The sequence below is a fragment of the Haliaeetus leucocephalus genome, unplaced genomic scaffold, assembly GCF_000737465.1.
Source record: "Haliaeetus leucocephalus isolate CR32 unplaced genomic scaffold, Haliaeetus_leucocephalus-4.0 Scaffold395, whole genome shotgun sequence".
In the NCBI taxonomy this organism is placed as follows: domain Eukaryota; kingdom Metazoa; phylum Chordata; class Aves; order Accipitriformes; family Accipitridae; genus Haliaeetus; species Haliaeetus leucocephalus.
The window spans coordinates 5,487,317-5,507,811 of record NW_010972831.1 but is presented as its reverse complement, the minus strand read 5'-3'; the positions used below and the strand labels follow the sequence as shown (position 1 = coordinate 5,507,811).

At 49.6% G+C, this 20,495-nt stretch overlaps 1 protein-coding gene across 1 annotated transcript in view; it reads right to left on the bottom strand.

Moving 5' to 3' along the window:
- The window catches only part of NXN (nucleoredoxin), a 54,137-nt gene that overhangs the window by 14,813 nt on the left and 18,829 nt on the right, over positions 1-20,495 (bottom strand). Inside the window, exon 2 of the mRNA XM_010573741.1 lies at positions 696-813. Coding sequence (XP_010572043.1) covers positions 696-813 — 118 coding nt within the window. The remainder of the gene's footprint in view (positions 1-695; positions 814-20,495) is intronic.

Below are 20,495 nucleotides of genomic sequence, written 5' to 3'. Positions count from 1 at the left end.
TGTACTTGCTGCACAGTTCCTGCCACCTGAATTAAAGACTCAGTCACCACACTCAGTATCTACTGCATGAAGAAATGACGAGCCAGTAATATGTGTGCATGGACAGCCTACAGCAGTTGAATGATGGGTCTGCAGAGCCTATGAGTAAGGGCACACATTTTGCTCATTTTGGTTTTACAAATTGGAAGAAGATGGATTTAACATCAACCCCCAGCACAGTAAACCTCAGAAACAGAGAACGGTAGCACTTTTCTGTTGCATTTCTAAATAATGGGGAATTCATTATCCTAAAAGATTGTGATGTCAGTGATAAAGTCCCACACAGTATTTTGGAAGGATTCTGCTCCTAAGGTATGGGAAGTTTGGGCCCTCAGTCTGTCTGTCTGTGTGCCTCCATCAGGGAAAAATCCAAACTTAATGTTTCAGTTAGTCTAACTTTTTCCTCATTAGCACTTCAGACAAAAATCCTGAAGGGGAAATCTTTGTTCTTTTCAACAAGCAAAACCAAAACACAAGATCTGGCAGGAATGATGCAGAAAAATTTGTGCTGAAGATAATACAGTGCCTTGATTAGTTAAGTATGACAATAGTTGTTTGTTTCCTTCCCCACACCCCCCAAGGCAATTCAAATGAACTGAAATGAAAAGGCAGCTGTGTGCCCATGTTTCTGTGGCATGGGGGACTCCAGGCCTTACCTTCTGGGTCATCTCGGATTACCAGGAGGCCGTTCCTGCAAACCACCTTCCCAGTGGAGGCATCGATAAATATCAGGGAAGGAATGTTGGAGACTCTGTACTTGTTCCACAGCTTCAGCTGTAAAAGAGATTGAGAGAGGAGAGGAGAAAGGTAAACCTGGCAGCGTGAAGAGGAAGATTTTGGACCGTTAGCATCTTCCAGACCAGAGGTCAGAGCTAAGCAAAGAAACAGAGCTGGTGCTTCAGCAATGTGTGTGAAGGCACGTGAGGGCATCTCTCCAGAGCTGCTGGGCCAGCCTGGACCTCCAGTGCCCACAGAGACCCGCACCATCAACACCATCCCCTTGGTATCACAGGTGAGACCACCGTTTGGGTCACACCTGCTGCAGGCTTGCCTGTGAAGGCAGGTGAAGTTTCTCCTCCTGCTGCATTTGCCTCTTTGCAAGTAAAATGGGGATAATATTTACCATACTTTGAGGTCTTTGTTTAGAAGACATGGTAAGCACAAATACTTTTAATGCCACTACTCTGAAGCAATTTGTAATGCTTCCCCGGCTGTTTCCTCCCCTCCCATTTCAATGTTCATTAAACAAACAAGCAACCCCTGCCAAGACACAGCCACACTGAAAACAAGGCCAACACACAGAAACAAGATTCTTCTGCAAGTGGGACTTCCCAGGTTTGTTCCCAGGAGCTGGTTTGACATCAGCCTGGGGGCCACACAGCCCAGCTCATCTATCCTGCACTGCCAGTCTTGCAGTGGTCCCCGCCGGCTACAGGCAAAAGCCATGCAGACTGCGATGGCCATGTTTTGGGCATCCCGGTCTAGATGTTGCTGTTTGCCGGTCATTATGTTTTGCAGCAAGCTCAGCTCCGCACAACACCAGTGACTGAGCGCACTGGGTGTCACACAGTCCTGGGTTGACATTTCTCAGCGTATGCTTCTGGCACAGCATAATTTGAAGCTTAACCCACGTACAGAAGCTCACAGGGACGAGGAGGAATGACACGACGACAGCTGCTGGCACGGCCCAGCCTGCAGGTGTGGGCTGGCTGCGGCCACAGGAGCCGGTCTCCCCACCATGCATGGAGGAGCTGCTATGATCACTGCGTTTACTTACATTTCTCCAAGCATTTCAACCTAAACAGCCCAGTGGTGAATTGTCAAACTCTTAAACAAGAGCCAAACTCTAGCAGAGAGCCAGAGGGGAAGGAAATGAATCACCACCTTCCCCTAAGCTCTGCTCTGCAAAGCCCTTCAGGCTCTGGGTGTTTACAACTCGCTTGGGTTTGGAGAATAAAACCCCGAAACAGGAGAAGGGCAGGAGGGCACAGAGAATCCCACCCAGTCCCAGTGAAGGTTTGAGCACGAGAGCCAGAGAAACCCTCCCACGTCATGCTGCTGCTTCCATTGGTATCTCACATGGAAACTGGACCCAGGTGTTTTCCCAGAGAAAGAGGCCACTGCTCTGTGGATGACCATCCCCAATTTCCAAATAGAGGCAAGCCGGTTTCCCCGAGATGGGAATGATCTGGGGAACCAGGCAACAAGGGCAGGAATGGGATGCAGCGTGCAGATCTCACCAGAGATCTAGCTGAGGGAGAAAGTCGCATCCACATTCAGGTTTTAATGTCACTGTATTACAGATTTCTTCCAACACCTTTTTGTAGAAGATATATCTGGATGAGTGACATGAGTCAGCCTGCTTGCAAGGGGGTGTTAGCAAAACACTCTTGGGTCTGAATGAAAGTGTTACCACCGATCTAGGAAGACTTCATTAACCTCCACCTACTAGGACCTAGAGAGAGGCAAGATTTTGTGTCCTGCCCACCAGCCTTCGATTTCCAATAGACATATTTCTTGGGCCAAGCCACTCATTCACAATGCCAATTCACAAACCAAATGGCCTTGGGCATGAAAAGAAAAAAGAAATCACACTAAATGCAAACCAGCCCCCTCACAATGAGCGTTCAAACCACAGAAGGTAAAATCCACTTCTGTGAAGTTTAAAGGGTGGGGAAAAGCTTTTTATAAGGATCACAAGCATTTAAGAGGGTGTTACAAACAATGAGGAAATTACAACTAGCAATTGGATCGTTCTCTTTAAACAGTTGCTTACATTACACTTCATTTTGCCAAGCCCTTTGTATATGGGCAGCAGCTCCCTTGGGGCACTACGGCTGGTTGTGGCAGTTTTGCTTGGCTGTGGAAGCGGCAGGGTCTGCGCTTCAGAGCCAAGAGGCTGCATCAGCTCACTGTGCTCAGGGGGACGAGGCTGGGACACCCCAGATAAGGGGATAAGACCAAACCAAACCCGCTCTTGCTGAAAGCACTGGAGTGAACGATGCACGGCTGGCGCCAGGCAGTCTGCGGGGTCCAGCAGACAGGGCAGCTCTCGCCAACAACCGGCCCTGGGTCTTCTCGAGACGTGTAAGCCATCAGGCCCCATTGGGCCCAAACTGCAGACTGGTCTTGGCTGCCCAGACATCTGCAGTACGGGTAATCTGCAATCCAGATACTCTGTCCCCATGAAATGGAGGGTTGCCACTTCTAACTCATAATTGAGGGTCCATAGGAGAACGCCTCAAGCAAGCATGAAGCTAGGTGTCCGTCGAAAGGGTCAAAAAGCATCAAAAAAGGTCAAGGTGACATCTGCTGCTGCTGGGGGAGCACATCCATCACCGGGCTCTAAGGCTTGAACCCAATGAACATCATGTCGCGCTCAGTCATACCTTGGGCAAACAAGAAAAAGCAATCAAAACTGCAAGGTTTTATTTACCTTGCCTCTGTGCAAAAGCTGCAGCTCCCAGACATCACAACCCACCATCCCACGTCATGCCACATGTTTCAGAGCTTCATACATGCTGAGCAGCGCTTACTATTTGCAATATATTTGCTGCCTGGGTTATCGCTGAAGCCCATCATATGACATCAATGAACAAACACAAGAATTGCATCATGCAGACGACTGGAACTGGGTTGCCATTTTAAGCCCAGTTATAAAAGGCTTGTATTGGAAATTAGTGGTCTCAACGCACTAACCATATTAATTTTGCTGTCTGTATCGGAAAGTACACGAATGTGCTGTTTAAAGTGGGAGCAGTTTGATTTGATGAGCCTCCTGTGCACTACGAAAGCTGATGGGGAATGAGAAACGCATGCGCTGCGGGACAAGTGCCAGAATCTACCACTGTTCCCACCACCCTGACCCTCTTCAGCCAGACTCAGCTTTCCGAAGCCTGTCAGACATTTCTGAAGGAAGCCTGATGGCTCCTTTTACTGCAGGTCTGACCTGAAAGAGCAGAGCCTTGATAGGAAATGGGCTGGTTCATTTTAGCTGGGCTTTTTGGATAAGATAGCTCACTATGGGATTCCCACACCATGCCACTATTCTGCAGCTGAACTGCGGCTTCCAGCAAAGACATCCAACCTCCACCTAAAGCCTCTGAATACCAGGATGACCTAACCCGTCTTGTGGCAAACTATTGCAGCGGTTAGTTTTTCTCAGGGTAAAATGCCGAGGGTTTGCACATGTGCAGGTTCTACCAAGGAGACGAGATCCTCCTCGGTCCTGCTTGGCATACAGCCGCTGGTTGTGGTCCAGGCAGAAAGGGGAGCCCAGGAGAAAAAGGCATCCCTTGTACAAGTACCTGCACAACTGCACACCTCGCAAGGGATCCTGTGTCGGGCTGGGCGTGGGATGCAGAAAGCAAATTACGACTTGCTCTGAAACCGCAGGATGATGGGATGATAGCTCAGGCAGCAGGGCCGAGTGCTGCCTCAGCAACTTTTAAAAGCTGTTTTTCCTGCCATGAAGAGGATGACATAGAAATAACATACTCCACACTCTGAGGATTTGATCATCCATTTAAAGAGGGGATCTCTGCTCTGCTTCCCAACAGCTGTTGCAAATCTGTGGGATCAAGCCAAAGCTAACACAGATGTGGAAATAATCTACGGACTATTCAGCCCGAAAGCAGCTGATTCTCTCGGAGTGCCCTTCGCTCCTGGTTTAGGCTACACGCCTGCTAAATGCAATACCCCAGGATGCTCACTGGAGAAGGAGAGAGGAAATACAGCCCCTCGCAAGATACCTCACAGGCTGAGCAGCTTTACAGAAACCTCTCTGGCTCCTGTGCAGGTGGTTAAGTACAGCAGTCCAGTGGAAAAACCAGAGTCACCAGATTCCTCTGGTAACCTTATCCCTACACAAACCATCACCACGACGTCCTGGAAGACCTGGAAACCACAGCCCTGGGCTCCCTCTGACTCCATCCATGACCGGCTGTGAAAGGCTTTAAAACGATCACTTATTATTTGAGGTCTGAGGTGATCCCAAGACGTCAGCCCACGCAGCAACACTCAGCATCAGTCGCAAAGCTGCTCTCCACACTGGTGGCTAGCTCAGCTATTTCCCCCACCCTTGTGACTGGGAAATGCCTGGCCGAGACGCACGTTGGAGAGAAGTTTGCAGACAGCCACAGTAATTTTTCCAGATAAAGGTGTCAGACAAGAGGTCTCCCCAGCAGCCCATGGCTGTTTCTGCGCAGGGCTGGCACCCGGCCGGGGCAGATGAAATCCCCTCCTGCTCTACATGTACTGGTGGGGAAGGGATCCCCTGCTTCCAACAGCTGCTGGGTGCTATTTTTGGTTGTGCTGATTGATTTATCAGCCCTGGTCACATTCACTTACTAACATAAATCCTGAGCTGCAGCGGTTAATGCTGGCAAAGATAAAACACAACTGCTTTCAGTGAAATGAGCCCTGGCTGGTGGGAAAGTGGTCCTCCCGCCCTCGTTGGGGGCTGCGTTTCTCTGCTGTTGTGTGAACCTGGACCATAAAAGCTCTCACGCCTCCATCTTCCATAGGATACAGAACTGCCTCTGCCTGGGAGACACAGAGGTTTCAGGGGCACCTGCCCGTGCCAGCGGCAGGGTAGACGCTGCCTCTGCTCATCTTGCAACTCAGACTTCCATGCTGACCAACGACAGCCAGACAAAGCTGGTTTAAAAACCCAAAAGCAGGTTCCTCAGCAATAATGAACATGTTCCCAATGGGGACAGCCGCTGCTTTCTGCTAAATGAAATGCAAAGCCACTTTTCTTCTAGAAATCTATCCTTGGAGGAAACACCCCCAGGGTCTGGGCAATTCCTCCGGTGAGGCGTTGGAAAGATTCCGGTTTCCAACAGCCCCATGAGTGCTCATGCGAGAGCGCAGCAGGGTTCCCATTACAGACACAAGCTCAGCTCTTGCTAGTCTCTCATTCCAGAGCCATAGGCTGAAACATGGTCTGTCTGAGGAACACACGAGCAGCACTCAGGTGGAAAAGCACCCTTGGTCCAGGGCTGCAGGGACCGGCAGAGCCCATTGCCCACCTCTGCCTCCAGCTCTGCCCCACAGACCGGCTCTGGGCTGGTGAGACAGCCCTGGCCGTCCCCACGGCCCCGCTCCCACGGTCCGGCGCAGCAGGGGACCCCTCTGTCCTTGCTCACTCGCAATGTTAAATTGCAGCTTTTACATCGTGCCTTAAAGGGTTTACAAGCACCAGGGGCCACCCAGGCTCTGCAGAGAGCAGGCACAGGGCCGCAGAACAACAGGCTGCTCCCTTGCCCCACCGATTTAAATCCAGTTCACGCCTGTCCCTGCGATTCAAACTCAGCTCGGGCAAAGGATCCTCTTCCAGCCCTCCCTCGCTGCTCCCTTCCCTCTGCGCATAAGGGAACCCCTTTAGTAGAAGGAGGACGTGGTGCGGGAACAACACACAGCCAAATAGCGGGGGGAGGCATCAAGGGCAGATGGTGTATGCCGAAGTCTGACCTTGTGACACACAGGAGACTGGGAGAGGCTTGGGATAAATTAATGTCTATTGTGCTGCTCTTTCTCTCTGAAAGCAAATCAAAATCTAATTACAAAATACAATGCTGAGAGAGGTCTGCTCTGCGAACATTAATGAGCTGAGGAGGGAGGATTTGGAATTGCAATAAACAAGATTGATGTGAACGGCTGAGACTGTCAGGGCAGGGCACCAGGGCTGCTGGTGCATACAGACCAGTGGGCAGCCAGGCCACCCCATTATCGTTTCCCTCTGCCCCCACACTGTCTACGATGGGAGAAAGCGCAGTTAAAACCAGCCTTAGGACCAGTCTCCCCCAGCACTTAGCCCAGCAATGCCTGCTGTGGATGCTCCCCCCACCAGTCAAGTTCCAGCAATATGAGTCAGTGCAAGCAAAAAATAAAAAAATCAAACGAAAAGTCCTGTTTGTCACCTCCATACTCTCCTTGCTGTGGCTCCATCATGGGAGACTGGCACGGCACAGTCCAGCTTGCAGCTTCCCACGTTGCCCCACAGCCAGCAGGGGGGCAGGGGAGACCCCGGCAGGAGCCAGCTTGCAATCCCAGGCTTTTGTTCTTCCCGACCATGAAACACAACGGCAAAAGCTTTGGAGCCGAAGCGGAAGGAAATCCTCTCTGCGGGGTTTTCTGGCAAGGTGGCTGCCAGCGGAGGGCTACTCTTTGTTCCCTTGAGGAACTCTGCAGCCAAAGCCCTGGGGTGAGGGACCTGGGCCAGCCCAAGCTCCATCCCAGCCCCCTCACTTCCTCCCATTTTCCTCCTCTTACCACCCTGGTTGCCCAGTGCTGGCACCATTGGTCTTTGCAATTTCCCAGGCTAAGCCATCCAACTGACTGTGAGCTGAGCATTTTATTTGAGGGCTAAGCAGCATATGGCTGGCACGCGTGCCCAGCTCGGAGCACAAGCTGCCTCCTCTCCTCCTGACGCTCATGCAGGCTGACAGGCTGGATCCTTTGCAGCCCACATCTGATAGGAAAACATTTAATTTGAGCAGAACTGAAGAGCGGTTAACATGATCTATGGTGAGCAAAGCCCCAGGGCCCGGAGCAGACACAGGAGGTCACCTGGTTGTTTTACATGTGCAAGTTTCAAAGAGACGCTGGGCTGATAGCTCGATTTGATCCCAGGATCAGGGAGAAGTAGCATTTGTCTAAACATACAGATAACAACACAGGCAGCAAATCATGCAGGGAGGATGCTACAAGACAGACTGGTCTATCAACACTACAAGGATGTCTTTTATAAACCGCTTTTTTTCCAGGTGTTCCTCAAATTGTATTCAACAGCCTGAAGACGATGCAGAATTTAAGGATGCACTATCATACCCAGCGAGTGGCTGCATGGTGCTTAGTTGCTGGCTGGGGTTAAACCACAGCAACTAGGAAATACACCTCTGTGCATTTCCAAGGAATTTTTTTTTTCCTCCATGTGCATGCCTTGCTTTACCTCTTAAAAGGAGGCTTGCGTGTGAGCATCTCAAGATATTTCATAACAATTTTTCTCCCTGCAGTTCTGCCTTGGGCCAAGCACACTCCCTTTACCCCCAGGAGAACGTAGGCACAGGGCTTGCGCAAAGACGGGTGCAGAACCCAGGGGGTCTGCCAGTGCCTTGAACCTGCCTTCCGTTATCTGTTTTCACTGGCATTTTTTCATGCTTTCCTGGTAGGTAAGAAAGACAGCAAGACAAACACATAAAAAGCAGTGAGGACGGAGGGAGTTAAAGTGTTTGTGGGAAAAATTTAAGACACATGTAGAAGTGTATCATACATGGCCCCTATAAATTACGCCCCCAAATGACTAGCACCGAGTAAGAAACAGCTATGTAAACACAAAGGTAATAAGAAAAAATAATAGTTTCTCTCTCTATGGGGAAGAGCTATTTTTCCATCTGTTTATAGGAAAGGCAAGGGGTGGGGTGGCAGTCTGGGACGTTGAATTGAAGTTCAGGGTCTCTCTTGGTCCCAAGTCTCATCTGTCATTGGAAGCGGGATGGCTGCCAGAACCGCCGTGCATTACAGCCTGGGTTTCCTACCCACTGCCTTTGCTTTTGCTGCTACCGTTCGCTCGAAGGCAGCCGGCATCGAGCACTGGTAGTAATCTCGAGGTCAAACACCCTGCAATCCAGGATCATTAGGAAACAACCACTTCTGAAAAGCCCTGAGTTTAGACAGAGTTCCCACCAAACACAAAAGCCTTTTAAATCTGCAGGGAAATTGGGATTTTTTTTTTGTTTTGTTTAATGCACACAATGAGGTATTAGTGTGGTTTCTGTTTTGTTTTCAGCGTTAATTCAAAAAGGAACCTTACACAATCAGATGAACAAAATGCAAGAAAACAATGGAGTATTTGTTAGGACTGTAACACGCCCAGGGGAGTGAGGGCTGCAGGATGCTGCAGTGCCGGGACCCTCGCAAGCAGTGACCTCCCTGGGACATACCAGCACCAGGACATCCCCCAGACCGGCAACATGGGAGATCCTTGTAAAACTACCAAGACATCTGCAAATACCCTCTTGTGCCCACTGCTGCTGATGCACTGACTAGATGGGAAACCTGCTCATTATGCAGCATCTTTTGAAATGCAAAAGCTCATCCACAGCATCACTACTGACACTTCATTACAAAAACCTCCACTCAAGACAGCACTTGCATCACTGCAAACGCTCAGACTATTTCAAAGCAACTACTTTCCTCCAGTTGTTCCAGTTGATCTCAGGAGAGGGTGCACTGGTTGGTCTGGCCCTCCCTACAGCCGCATCCCTCTCAGCATCTCAGAGCTGACGGTGTTGAATCTCGGTTTGGCAGCACTCCTGGTTTGCAACCCATGGAGGATTTTCATGCAAAGGTTACACAGCTGTGGAGCTAGAAAGGCCATAACCACAGCCCTGGTGCCTGCTCACAGCCCACGCTGCCAGGGCAGCTCTAGGCTTTGCATGGAAGACAGGCGATGGGCTCTGCTCACAGCTCGGAAGGGCGGCACAGCTCGAAGGATTCACCCTGTAACCACACTCGGGTCAAAATACTCTGGGAGCTAACCAGACCCAGGTGCTCCCAAGCTCCAGCTGGATAGAGCAATCCCTGCCAGTGACAGCTCAGATTTATCCCACTCCTCCTCGGCTCTTGGGCTGGAAAGAGATCCTACAGCCCACACTGACCCAGCACAGCCACCGCGCTTGCAGGAGATTTCTCCTCTGGAACCATTAAAGTCCATCCTGCGCAAACATCCCACCGCCAAAACTGCTCTGGGCTAAACCCACCGATGACGACATGCTCTCAGGGCTTTTACGTCCTTTTAACACACTTCACAAGCACAGCTGAGCCCTAGAGCTGCAGTGGCCTGAGCTGGCGCTGGGTGCCCTGCGGGGAAGACCATAAGACTGACTCGTGACACAGGCAGGACGGATGTAACAGGTCAGGCTGCCTGGAAAACTCTCTCCTGTTGAGCCCTTCTCTTCCTCCTGCTCCCCAAACTGACACTCAGCCCCTTGGCAGGAAGGCTGCACAGGCTGGAAACATCAACCCGCTCGACACCGAGCCACTGACCTCTAAAATGGAAAACGCCACTGAGTCCCACGTTTGCAGTTAACCACCTGCACACACTAAAAAACAGAGCAGAACAAAGCTGACCACAGCTCAGATGCGCTAACATCTCAACTGCAGAGCAAGCCAGCAGGCTGGAAGTTGGAGAAGCTGTTTCTCCATCCAGCTGCATCTTTGCAGAGGGACATTCCCATCGAGCTGTGCTCCAGCAGAGCTGGTGGCATTAGCTGCAAGGAGAAGGCAGAGGGACAGGGAAATCGGGAAGACTGGGGGTAGGAGCAGAGACGTGGTTTGGGCTGGGCATGCGGGCAGAGCAGGAAGATGAGTGCAAAAGCCACTTCCAGCTGCAGGGATGGGGAGGGATAACCAGTTCCAGGCAAGCCCGGAGGGGGCCAGGCAGACGGGGCTGAGGGGATGTGGGGTTTACAACACACACACATGGTGGACCAGGTGCAGAGCAAGCGAGGGAACCCAGTCCGTCCCATGAAACCCAGCATCGAGACACAAGAGGGCCCCAGCTCCAGAGCCATCAACCAGGGAAGAACAAGACAGCAGGCTGGGGCTCCCTCTTTATTTTAAGGCTTGAGCGGTGTGTCTTGCAACTGCCGAACCAATTAAAAACATGAACAGGGAGTGATAAATCAGTGGCAAGGTCAAAAGCTCTGGCTACATCCTGACTTGACTGACGGAAGTCACAAAATATATAGTTTCTCAAAGGGGCAAGAGCCCATGAGTCAGCACACGGATGAAATAAGGCACCGGGAAGGCAGGACCGACCCCTGGTGTGAGCGAGCCTCGGGCACGGCGTCCCTCCTGCTGCCCTGAGCACAGCGCGAAGGCAGTCACGGCGAAACGAGAGGTTGCTGCCAGGAACAGATGACAACGCAAATCCCACGGGGGCGTTCAAAATGTCAGATAAGATGTGGAGTATTAATTCCCTCCGCTGACAGCCAGCCCCAGCTGGAGGGGGAGGCTCGGAAATCGCAGGCTTCAGCGAGGTGAGGACGCCCGGCGCCTGCTCTGCCGCCCAGGCTTCGAGTCGACGGTGGACCAGGAGGTGACGCAGAGGGCTGGACGGCGGGAGTGCTACCTCGTCTTTTTGGTGGGAATAAGGGAGATTCTGTGCAAAAGGAAGAGCCAATCATGTGTTCTTTTATAAAACGCCGAAGACTGCTGTGCACTGGCAGCAACCTTCCTCAGATGTGGTTGTATTTCAGCCGTTACTATATTCAGAGTTTGTAAAATGCTCTGGGATGATAAAAATCACTCCAGAAACAGTTATTAAAACTGTTTCCAGGAAATCGATCCATGGAGACCGAGAAAGTCTGGTGTTTTTACAAGAGCTTCAACTAGAGAAAGACCAAAGTTAAGGAGGAAGTTTTGCTTCCTTGTCGTTTCAGCAATAAAAAGGAGCTACACCAGGGGTTTATTCGATTCTGCAACATATGAAACAACTATCAGTTGTTTCCTCAAAGGGGAGCCTGACCTGAGATGGGCAGAAAATACCTCTCAAGTCATCTGGAGTTGAAGGCTTTCTGACTTAGTCAAGCTCTGGATTTGTTTGTGTTCTTGTTTTATCCTGTTGGCTTTCGTGATTACTGACTGTCCAGAAGAAGATCGCAGGCTAACAAAACGCATGCTGCAGGAACAGAGATTTTATCCAGAAAAAAAGCACAAAGCACTGTGGGAGCACAGTCTGCCTTCCCATCCCCACTCCAGCCTCAATGCCAGGAAGCAACGTGTTTGGAGTTGGATGAGCCACGGGAAACGCAAGCAAATCATCCGCTTGCGTCCAAGCAGCTTTTTCCAAGGATCTGCCACAAAGTTTTGGGCTCGGTCACCCCTTCCCCACCGCTGGGTCAGAACTGATTAAATGCAGCCACCGAGTCAAACTCCAACATACTCATCTCGTTTGGCAGCCCTGTGGTTCGGCTAGGAGCTCCAAGCATTTCTCCCCCCCACTCCCTCCTTCTTGTTCAATTATCTTGCTTCATCTTTATTCCGTTTCCAGGAACACTTAGCAACAGGCTCTTGCAATCAGCCACCGGCAGGAGAGGATCTGAGGAGGAGACTCTGCAGTTATGATGACCTTTTACTACACTCATGCAAATTTTAAAGAAAGTACGCGAACAATTTGCCTTTTAAGTATCCTCCGGTTACATTCTCCAGGAGTTAATTCTCCTTCTCTCCTTAGAGACATCAGAAACACCAGATTTTATGATTTTACACTAATGAGAACAAAACCTGCAGCTTAATTCCAGTTTGCTTTGTGGATTTTTTTTCTGTATCCCATGCAGTGTGGAGACCCTGAACAGGCAAAAATTAACCTGTGACATCTACCCTGGCCAAGACCGCAGGTCTGCTCGGACACTGCATGCTCGCACCACCAAAAGCCAAGTGTGGGATTCAGGGTCCACGCCAACAGCCAGCCAAACTCTTCCTGAGATGGACAAGATGCTGTTGCTTCTCGTGACGAGCTTTTGCAGATTGCCATCAGAAACTCCCATTCCAGGACAGCCAAAGGGTATGCCGGGAGACAAACATAGCCATAGTATCCCAAGGAAAACACAGCAGTGCTGATCTCGGTAATTAAAGCTCATCAGCCAAGGCGGCAGATAAGAGAGCTGGTGCAGTGGTTAAGGTCTCTCATTCCCATGGAGCTCACTGCAGTGACACACAGAGAGCTCCTGTCAAATCCAGGGACTTTGGCAAGTGACATCGGTCTCTCCCAGAGCCTCTCCACCTCAAAAACAACACACTGACCACCACGAGGCTCTCAGAGGTGGGCAGCATTGATGCCCCTAAAGATCAAAATGGGCAAACAACAAGCCTGGTTTTGGCAAACCATAGCAGCAAACCCACAGCAGCCATTTTCACAGCCGCCTTGATGGGTGCCGGCAGCTGACAAGCAGACCAGGCAGCAGCCTTGCATTTTCATTAGATTTAAATCAAGTCCCCAAAGCTTTCCAGCACTTTCCCAGTCACTCAGTAATTTTCCCACATACACAAACAAGTTTGGAGATGCCTAGAAAGCGCACACCAGGACAGCCTGTGCAGCTTGCATGGCACAGGGGCATTACTGCATTTAAGTCCTTTCTCCTGAAATGAATGCTTTGTGTTTGGAATTTTAAAAATCCTGTATTTCTTGCAGTGACTAGAAGCTGGAGGGAGGGAATTGGTGAATACCAAGGTAGCAAGGCAGGCAGCTCACTTCCTTCTGCTTTCTGAGTGGTGTTCATAAATAGGGAAATAATTTGCAGTGTCCTACTCTGGGGGGGAAGAAAGAAAAAAAAAGTCTCACAGATCCTTGATACTTCAGATGATCTTAAAAAGTATAATCTACCTTCTTTTTTTCTTTAAAAAAATGAAAAGTCTGAATAAGCATGTCATTGATCCGATTGCTGGGAACAGCATCTGGAACATCAATCTCTGCCTGAGACTGCAGAAGCTCCAGGAGAGCTCAAAGCAACCAAGGCTGCCCTTGAACCAGATGCTGCTCGCTCTTACAGAAACGCCTGTGGATCTGTGTGAAAATGATTAAGCAAAATTGCTCCCTCTTTTTTCAACTTTATAACTCAAATCTGTTTTCCCTTAGAGGGCAGATGCTCATTACATACCCCGCAGCACATCAAAGGGCAGGAAAGGCAGGAAGGCAGCCGCCTCATCACGCACTGCAGGGCCAGCGCCCAGCGTCCTGCCCGACCTGCCTGCACCCTCCAGCTCCTCCTTACCCCGAAGCTTTTGGCTCGGGGTAAAGAGCCGAGAGAGTAAAAAGGCCTCTTCAAGCTTTGGTCCCCTCTTAGTGACACTACGAAGGACGCCAACCAGGGGCTATTCCAGCAGCAGCAGCAAATAGCAGTGATGTGCTTCTGTAGGGAATTCTCTTGGTGTTTGAGAACTCAACGCCAGCTATGGCAGCACCCCAGGGAGCTCCGTTCATCGGGTGCAAAGCTGAGCATTTCTCCGACACTCCTTCCCCATCAGTGCCTGAGCGTTCAAAGCAGAACACAAGGGACCGGCAATCCCCGCCAGCACCAAGATCCAGCCAGCAGCTTCTTCAAACGCTCATTAACAAAATGACAACATTAAGAGAGCATTACGCAAGGATACGGGTGCCAGGAGCCTCTCAATCATCAATGAGAGGCTGACCGGAGATGCAGGAGAGGGAGGACTTGCCAAGGCAGGGCACAGCGACTTCACATCTGCCATGTAAAGTGAGTCCTAATTACACCGTGCACAGGTGCCGAACAGCAACACCTTCCGCCCTACCTCAAACAGGGCTTTTTTCTTGTGAACAGGGCAAAATATTGGGGCCCTGACACAACCACTTCCCCTACCCAAGAGTCTCGCATTTTCAACCAAGCAGGCACTTTTTGTCATGAACTGACTCCACTTTTACAAACAGAATTCACCAAATACCTAAACCACGACGATGCTGCAGTACACTCCCCACCCTGAGCGCAGTGCCTTTGCTCCCACAGACACCAGCCTGAAAAATCTCACTTCCCAGCGGTACATCCCTTGTATGTGCCCTCCCAAAATGGGATGAATATTGTCCAAAGTTTCCTGGAAACTTCTCACTGCACATTGAATCTGGGAGCCAGATGAGATATATTCCTGTTCCGTGAAAACCTGCACAAAGAATGGCAAACACAGACCCTGAAATCCCAGAGGCTGAACCCAAACACCACGCTGCGTCTTACCCAAAGCCTCCTTTGTCCTTTCTTTACTCCTAAAACTCTATGAGACAATGCTCAGATCTAAAATTCTTGGTTTTTCAGATCTGCGCCAGCTATGGCAAACACCCAGTAGCTTGGGCAGGCTCAGCAGGATGTGACCTAAGGGGCACCAAACCCTGTGCGTTTAATGCCACACTTGATGCAAACTCCTGTCCTCAGAGGTGAAAGGCAAATGAACGATGAGAGGCCTCATCCCCAGAGCCCTTCTCATTTATTCTAGTTCAAAGAGCTCAGAAAACTCAAGGCAATCACTCACCAGCTCAGAAATTTAAGGAGGAGCGTCAGGAAGGGCACCTGGGAAGCAGGAAGCATGAAGCCAACTTCATCCAAGATGCAAGAGAGGGGGGACACAGCCAGGCTCGTAACAGCTTCTTCCAGGCACCCCACTGCCTCATCCATCTTAATCTCTGACCACCAAGAGATGAAAACAATTCATCCTCATTCCTTGCTCTTTCTGAGAAGTTACAAGAAATAAAACTAAAACAAAGATCAATGTTATACCCTTCTCAGACAATCTCTGCCTGACCTGGACTTTCTCAGCATCCCTTTTATCTAGCGGAGCGTTTTGGCAAAAGCTTTGCAGAGGAAAGCCATGTGAGCAAGATAGTTAAAAACCTGGTACTTTCATGTTTATACAGCCAGCTAAGCAGCACACTACAAAGCTTTTTATTCCAAGTCTCTGCTGACAAGCTAGCATTGATAAATTACAGGAATCACCCAGGAATTAGGATGCACAGGGGGAAAAAGAAATAAAATTCCCTAGGTGGGAAATAAGGGTTCAGAAACCCAGGACTCGAGGAAAAGTCTGTACAAAAAACATCCCAAGATTAGGGGCAATTTGTTTGTACTAAAAGGGGAGAGCAAAAACAGCTGAAGATGCAGACAGACTCCCTCCCCATGGTTTCCAAGAATTCACCAGGTCCAGAGGTGAAGACAGAGATACTACAAAGGTATCTCTTCTCCCAAATACCCCTATTTCCAGAAAAAGCAATCTGAAACAAGCCCCTGTGTGTTGGCGAGCAGCGGAACTGGCTACCAGCATGAGAAGAGACATGCTTCCTGGTCGCAGAGGTGCAATGCAGACACCGAGCATCAAGTTGGATGCCAGTGGTGCGCATTGAAGAACAGCCTGAGTTCCGAGGTCGCATCAGGCTTCACGTGCTGACCGTGTACTGCGTCATGTTGTTTTACATACTGTGCATGCAAGAGCCAGGAAAAATCCATCTTCTTTGTCATAACAAACCCTAAGGTAAACAAAAAGGCAAGGCCATGCATATTATCCAATTAAACAGGCACATAAAGGAGAAAGAAAGCACTGGCCATCCGCTCACTCCTGATTTTTGCTGTTTCTCAGCGAGCACATACAAAAATGGGCTGCATTAAGCCCTGCGTGAAGGGGATGTAGGAAACGAGGTGCGCTCCCCCCTCCAAGAATAAACTTGCTGCTCCTGAATAAAAAGCAGGAGTTTTGTAAGAGAAACTAGCATTTCACAGTCTTCGCGTTGCTCTCCCCCAGCACAGAGTGGATAAAGAGCGCGCCTTGGCCCCCTTGCAGACGCATGCCCCAGGGGCTGCTTGAGGCTGGGCAGCTGGAATAAAAACCCAAACCCAGGAAATTCCCAAGCCCAGAGAAACCAAACCAGAGCCAGCTGGTCTGTAAAGCTGCACCCCTACGCAAAAACTTTGCTTGTCCTCAATTTATGAAGTTCATGCCATTTGCTCTGCACGTTATAAACTACACACGTGGTTTTGCAAGGTGGTGGGCAAACAAAGGGGTGTCTGAGGGTCCAGGTGCCCGGTCCTTGGTGGTACTGCTTGCCAGGATGCAGCCAAGGGAAGAGGTCCACCTGCACAGACCCTTCTACAGTGCCCCAATATACAGCAATGTAAAACTCAAACATAGCTGGACTGGGTTTTCTTCTTTTCTCCAGGAGGGTTGAGGACCTCCTCTCTCCACTGGGCAGAGCTGGAGACCAAAAGGTTAAACTCTGTGCACACACATGTGGCACTTTGGATTACTGACAATTTCAAAAAGAAGAGAAAAGCCCTTTTTGGGTAAGTTCTTGCTGCTCAGTTCACTGAAGGGCATCAGGACGGTCTGAGCCAGCTCCGCTGAATGCTTCCAGACTCCGTCTGGCACACTGGCACTCAGCCCGCTCCTTCACTCCTGCGCCAGCAGGGACACCCAGACACACCAGGGATACCCAGGACCTCAGTTTATAAAGACAGTTACGAAGCAGGAGGGAAGGACTTAGCTACTTCTACAGAAAGATGGTGATACAGACAGTACAAAATAATTAATACTTTCCAAGTCTGCACTTGCTTAGGAGAGGAGAGATTTAAAGCTCCAGGTCCAGCCCATTTGTAAAAAAACAAGCACATGTCCCAGATTCTGTTCTGAATCCCAGGGAATCAGCAGGTGGCAGATCGTTAAAGCCTGAACAATGCTATTTCAGATCTGCAAGCTGAAATATCTCTCCGCATTCCCCCTTCCTCCCCTGCAGGTCTACAGGAGGGCCACAGGGAAGATTTAGCATGTGCAGCACTGGGTTATTGTGGTTACCTTTTAGCTGATTCAGAAGAATATTACAACGTATTCCCCAAGGGAGTCTATAAATAGCAAAGGATTCTGCTTTAATCCCCTATCTATTCCTATTTGGATAATATGGCATTTGGACAAGCACTGCCAAAACACAGATTTATGGCAAAGCTGAGAGTTTGCATGGCCAACATGTGCTCTCCAAACTCTGGATTCCAAGGAATAAATAAAAACCTCTTCTAGGATTTAGACAGCTCTTCAGGTACAGAAGCTTCATGCATATACAAACCTGTTTTCAGGATTTCTGCCTCCCTCTTCCATCCCAGGTGAAAGGCATGTTTATACTGACCTTCCTCAATACTAAAATTAACTGTTTGCACCAGGTGTTCCTGCTGGTACCACCACTGCACACTCTTCTGCTCACTTTTCATTTCTTTACTAACACTTTATATTATCTCTCAGCTATTATTATCTATCAGACCAGCTTCAAACTTCTTTGCTGACAGTGACCAACATCAAAAGGAAAAGAACTATAAAAACTGCTGACCAAAGGGAAAAGGACTATAAAAAGTACAGCTGATGAGCGCTACAGTCATCACTGCCCCACTGGAGACATCAGGCAGTTGCATGTTCTTAAAAGCTCCTCAGAGAATGGTGTATTAAAAAAACCCCAAACCCAAATAACAGCAACTTTGCAGACAACTTACTGCTGCTGAAACTAGTTTTCATATCAGAAATGCTGAGAAGCACCTGAACAACAGAGTCACCGTAACATGCACATCTGGCTTTGAGGGGCTGAACACACCCTGTTGCCCACCCCAGCAAAGCTGTTTTTTCCTGGGAAAACAGCCTTCCTGGATCCCAACTGCTTCTGGGCAAGACAGGGCAGTTTGGAGAGGCTGCGCTCAGTGTTTCGTCGAAGGGAGGGATGCCAGCATCTGTGGGGCATGCGTTGGCGGCACAGCAGTGGGCAGAGATGCTCACCTTCCTGCCAGAAACCTGCGCTGGCAGGTCGGTGAGGGAGAGCGGCAGTAGAGGAAGCACTATAAGGTTGTATTACAAAAGACATCCTGGAAAGGAAATAAAGGAAAGGTCGGGATCAAAAGGACAGTGCTACATCCTGAAAAATTATCTTCTGCTTCGGAAACCACATCTTAAAACCAGGTACCAAAGTGAAAAGGGAACCGGTAGAGGCAGCAAATTCAGCACAAGTACGTGCTAAGTGCAAGCAAATATTTTTTGCCCAGCTGAAAAGTCAACCCTGTAAAGATGCATCCATTCCCAGAGGCACCAGGCAGGATTGCTTCCTACTCCATGTTCCCCAGGTGTAATTTTAAATTACTCACTGATGAGGCTGCCACACACCTCCCTTGGGAGCCTGCACCACAGCCCCACACAAAGGTACGTATCCTGCCTGCTGCAGTGGATCAGAACAGCCAGGCACAGCAGCAGGGTTGGGGAGGTGCACGCTAGGTTACAAAAAGAAATACAAAGTCATTTTTGACAAAAGGGAAATGCTGCATCCTTGCCGAGTCACTGTTGTTGGCTACATAGCCATTGGATACTGGCTACTTGCAGGCAAAACATAAAGCCAAGCATATTTGTTTAAAATCCACAGGCAGACACTGTGATTCTATTAAAAAAAATACAACTGGCATTCATTCTAAAAACTTCCCACCACTGGGACTGGGATTCAAAACCAGCACTGGGCAGCGAGGCCAAAACACACTCAGAGCAGACGCCTGCAAAAGATTCCAAGGGAAATTAGTTATGTGGGTTTTATAACAAAAATAAAATAAAATCCAACGTTTATAAAGAAAAAAAAGGCAGCTTCCCTAGGAGACAGTGCTAACACCCTTTGCAGATAATTCAAGACCTGTCCAGATCCAAGGTTTTCCTTGGTTCCCCGTGCTGGCTGGTGTGTGCAGCGAGGTGAAAGTCAAACGCGAACCCCGAGCAGGCAGCAGCAGCCTTCTCCCATCCTCAGGGCTGGCAGGGAAGGGGCTGCCTTGCCCCGATTCACAAACCAGAGCCACACCAGCTCCTGGGCTGGGCACCGGCTCTGCTGCGGCAGTGGAAGGGAAACCCTCCATCCATCCCCTGCCATACCACCAGCTTCAGAGAGCGTGGGACAAGCCCCTGGGCTTTCACCACTCTGTTTCTCCCATTACCGCTCTCTCCAGATAAGGACATGGTGGGCTAAAGCTGGATGACCAACTGGATTTACAGAAAGCCCTGGCTTCCCTTCTTCTTGTGTGCTAAAGTCAGCCTTATACCATAAACTTACATTTTCCTAGGTAATTTTTTTTGTAGCTGACTCACACAGAGCTTCTGCCAGGAATTTTTATAATTAGTGAATTAGAGCAAGGTTTTGCCTGTGCACGCCTGACAACATCTGCTGATTAAGTGAGCTGTGTTTAAAACCTTGCACAGCCCTGGAGGAGCATGGCTGAGTGCAGCCCTTCCTCCCAATGGCACGGCTGATGGGGCTCTTCTTGCCAGGCTGGTACGAAACACACTGCTCCTCCTGCAGAGAGCTTTGCAGCTCCTAATCCATGTTTTGAGGAGAAGGAGATAAGCTGGAACAAAGTCCAAAGGGTACCGGGGAAGGGAGAGGGATGCTAGCTGCCTCTCGACTTTGCAAACCTCTTGCTGGAGCATCCCTGTGACAGCATCCGCAGCTATGCGCCTCTCCATCAAGCTGCATAGCTGCAAAGCCATCGTGCGTCACATCTTCCTTAGAGACAGACGACGGTATAGAGTTCCATAAAACCACAGAAAAAATAACTTCCTTAACCTCTTTCTTCGATGGACACAAGAGCTATTTTGCAAGTGAGGCTCCAACACACAACAGTGGTCCAACCTAAAGATCAAATGCAACCCATGTTCAGATAAGCCAAAAGCAGACATCTGGTGTTAGCAGCCTAAACTACACACGAGGTCCTTCCTGGATGATCCAAAAGCCTCGCACTTTCTGCTACAGGTCAGAAATGCAAATGAACTACCACCTTCAGGATCAAGCCATTCAACCTCCTCCCTGTAAGGTTTGCTACAGACCGATGCCTGTACCCTCTGCACACAACTCCTTACTCGCCCAGTCCTGTAATTTATACCATATTACATCTGAAGGG